Raw genomic sequence first — 2,962 nt, 5'->3', positions numbered from 1 at the left:
TCCTTCTCTCCAATGGACTCATGGCGTCTTCCTTCACCTTGACTGTACCTGTGCTGCGTGCCATCATGGGTTCCAATTCGGCTCGCTTTGGTATCACTTGACCCGCTGTGTGTACGCCCTTCTACGGTCGAACTGAGACTGTTGTTATCAGCGAGATCACAGCTCCATTCTTCGACATTGGAAGCTGCACATATTCTGGTAGGCGTAGCAGACCGTGCGCTGCCTCTAGCGTACGTACACCCCTTTCTGGGACTGAGTGGAGGGAGACGCCAGTTACGCACAGGGTTCTCCCCGCTCCAGGGATGACGAAAGCGATATTTGCGGCTAGAACCCTGCCTCGAAAGAAACAAACGTGAGATTCCAATCCCCTCACTCGCCCCGTCCCGGCGGCGCTCATTTCCGACCTTTCCCCCCGCACTTGGTAGCCTTTCCCGTCCCCCGGCCGGAAAGGGTACAGGCCGTACTGTCCTCTGGACAGCAGGAGAGCTGAATAAACGCTGGAACTGGACTTCGTGAAAGAGTGTTTGGATGTACGTGCACCTGGGACATAGCGAGAAACGCCCACCGCAGATGGCGTCGGAGAAAATCAACCGCCCGCGCCTCATTGGTGCAGACCGGAGAAAGTGGACTCACGGGTGGTGCCGCGCACTGCTGCAAAACTCACCTGGCGCTCTTCGTATGCTGAACTCGGGGAGCAAGAAGTATGGGACTTTTCTTCTGCTAGGAAGTTCAGCGAACCTGCGGAAGTGTTTTCATCGGCAGTATCTTCGTGGGCTTGTATGTTCCGAGGGTTCAGGCGAAGGAGCGCCTGAAGAGATGCATAGTAATACTACTGTGTCCCGCTTTGATGCATCTACGACGCGCGATTCCCTTAGCTCCCCGCCTGTGTGACACAGTTCACCCTGGCGATTCTCCACGTTCAAGCACACGAAAGCACATCTTAGGGTAGACGGAAACATGCTCGGCTCCGTGTTCACGTAGAACCAAGGAAGAGTAGAGAAAGACTTTGACTTTCTACAGGGGGNNGGGGCGTTAATGTGTCTTGAGCGCCGAAGATCCAGAAGAGAAACCACGAAACAGAAAGAAGTATCCATGTAGATTTCAAAGCACAACGACTAGCGGGGTACAGGGAGCAATAGCTCAAGACATCAAAGCACCAGACGTGAACACAGGGGGTGGCCTCGGCGGCAGGGAAGAAAACGAAGAATATCCGGTGGACCGAAAGAGGCAACCAGAACCGGCCCCGTGCTGCGGACCGAACAGTACGGGCGAGCCCACCAAAGTCGCTGTCAACACTTCCGGAGAATAACGTCTCTTTCCGAAGCAAAGAGAGAAAGAGAACTGCGAATTGCAAGCCCTGTAGATCTACTCACATTACGGAGATCGGTGTTAGAAAGACATCAGTCCGGCCCTCAAACAAGGCCAAAGTTGTTGAAGATTGGTTCCACGACCTTGCTGAAGAACTCGTCAGCAAAAGAACCGCAAAACCTGTCTTCGACTGTTCTGTACCTAACGAGGAGTACGTGACTCGTGTCGTCGTGGTACCGGCCCAGCTCGGCCTGAGCCCGGACTGCAACGCTGAGCCAGCAAAGATCATCGATAAACAAATAGGAAACGATCTGCAATCTCGTGGAATCACACGATACCAGACTTCCTCTCGGCGAAAGGGGGTGGGCAATCCAGGCAGCAAGCCGCGTTCAAATTGGGGCGATCGACTGTCTTTCTTTCGATCTCAAACTATCTGTGAAACTAGTTTCTTGCACGGGGCTGCATGCCGCACACTCCTCTGCATGCCTTTGCAATAGGGTAGGAGAAAAGAAGATGATGGTGAGCCAAGACAAACACCGAAGCAGAGCTGTAACCGGCGCCAGCCAGTGGCTTCTTGAAGGACAAACTGCAGCTTCTTCATCCCCGCATCCGTATACCTCACAAAAATGTAGGACGAACAGCTGCGACTCCGGATTCCATTAAAAAGAGCACAACTGCACAAGGTCCGTGCCAGTCTACTGGGGACGGTATGAGCGAGCCATTCGCCTAGCTCGAAAGAGACACGGCGACTGTGGCTACTGAAGCCAGATGCTATTTTCTCCGGAGGGGAACAGACTCCTATTCTCATCCCGCTCTCGCGCCACAAGGGGGCAAGTGTGAGGTCAAAACTCTGAAAGTTTTTTTCCTGTCTGTCGTTCAGACCTAGCGTCACGATACACCCGGGCATAGCACGCACGGTACGACCATCTGAGTCGTGGGGCACTATATATACACACCCTTACACATCACTCGTTTCACACGCTGTTGAACCTGACACATCCGTGTCTTGTCAGTAGCCCCTTTTCGGGGAGATCCGCTACGGGAGCTCGCACTGGCTCTGCCTTGTGGTATGCCAATATTCCTCCCGTGCTTACACTGGGCAACGTCCCTTGTTGCCACCTCCGGGCGCTGCCATGGGATCTGGACGGGAGGGCGACCGATATTCACCACTCTCGGAGTCGCCATCCGCCTTCGCGTCATGCAGGCTTCACGTCCGGTCACGTTCACTCTCTCCCGTGTGCCTGCCGCCCCGGCGTCCGCACTCGAGTCGATTTTCAGCACTTCCCGCTGTGTGCCTGCCGCCCCGGCGTCCGCACTTTGTATGTAGCCAGCCCCTGTCTCGCCTACTGGAGAAGCTGGCGCCTGTGTCGGCCTTCGATGTTCGGTGCGGGCTCCCTATGAAATTTCGGTAGCTCCTGCAATATTCTCTCCGTCACCGCTATCTCCGCGCGTCCCTTGGGTGGTGCGAGCCTTTGGCAAGTACACGTCGGCTTCGTACGGTTCTGGGGCAGTTGTCGGGGTGAGAACCGTTGGGGCGAACCTGCGGAGGAGCCGATGACTGAGTCTTCTGACGAGGCTGTCCGGAGATCTAGAACATCATAGAATGCTCCACTGCCGTGGGACGCCAGCACCCGATGCGGTGTGCTATATCGGG

General features: G+C 55.3%; 2 protein-coding genes across 2 annotated transcripts; both read right to left on the bottom strand.

Annotated features, from left to right (window-relative positions):
- CSUI_005585 (uncharacterized protein) lies at nt 1–1,730 on the bottom strand (the record flags this gene model as incomplete). Its single annotated transcript, XM_068065757.1, has 1 exon — nt 1–1,730. A coding segment is annotated over exon 1 (605 nt), but the record flags the coding sequence as incomplete, so codon positions are not given.
- Nucleotides 1,731–2,157: 427 nt separating this feature from the next.
- CSUI_005584 (uncharacterized protein) lies at nt 2,158–2,959 on the bottom strand (the record flags this gene model as incomplete). The annotated part of the gene is made up of 1 exon (XM_068065756.1): nt 2,158–2,959. A coding segment is annotated over one exon (306 nt), but the record flags the coding sequence as incomplete, so codon positions are not given.
- Between the last annotated feature and the right edge of the window lie 3 nt (nt 2,960–2,962).

This window comes from Cystoisospora suis (assembly GCF_002600585.1).
Source record: "Cystoisospora suis strain Wien I chromosome Unknown contig_2692, whole genome shotgun sequence".
Taxonomy (NCBI): Eukaryota; Apicomplexa; class Conoidasida; order Eucoccidiorida; family Sarcocystidae; genus Cystoisospora; species Cystoisospora suis.
Note: the sequence above shows the minus strand (reverse complement) of the source record. Positions and strands in the feature narration are given on the sequence as shown.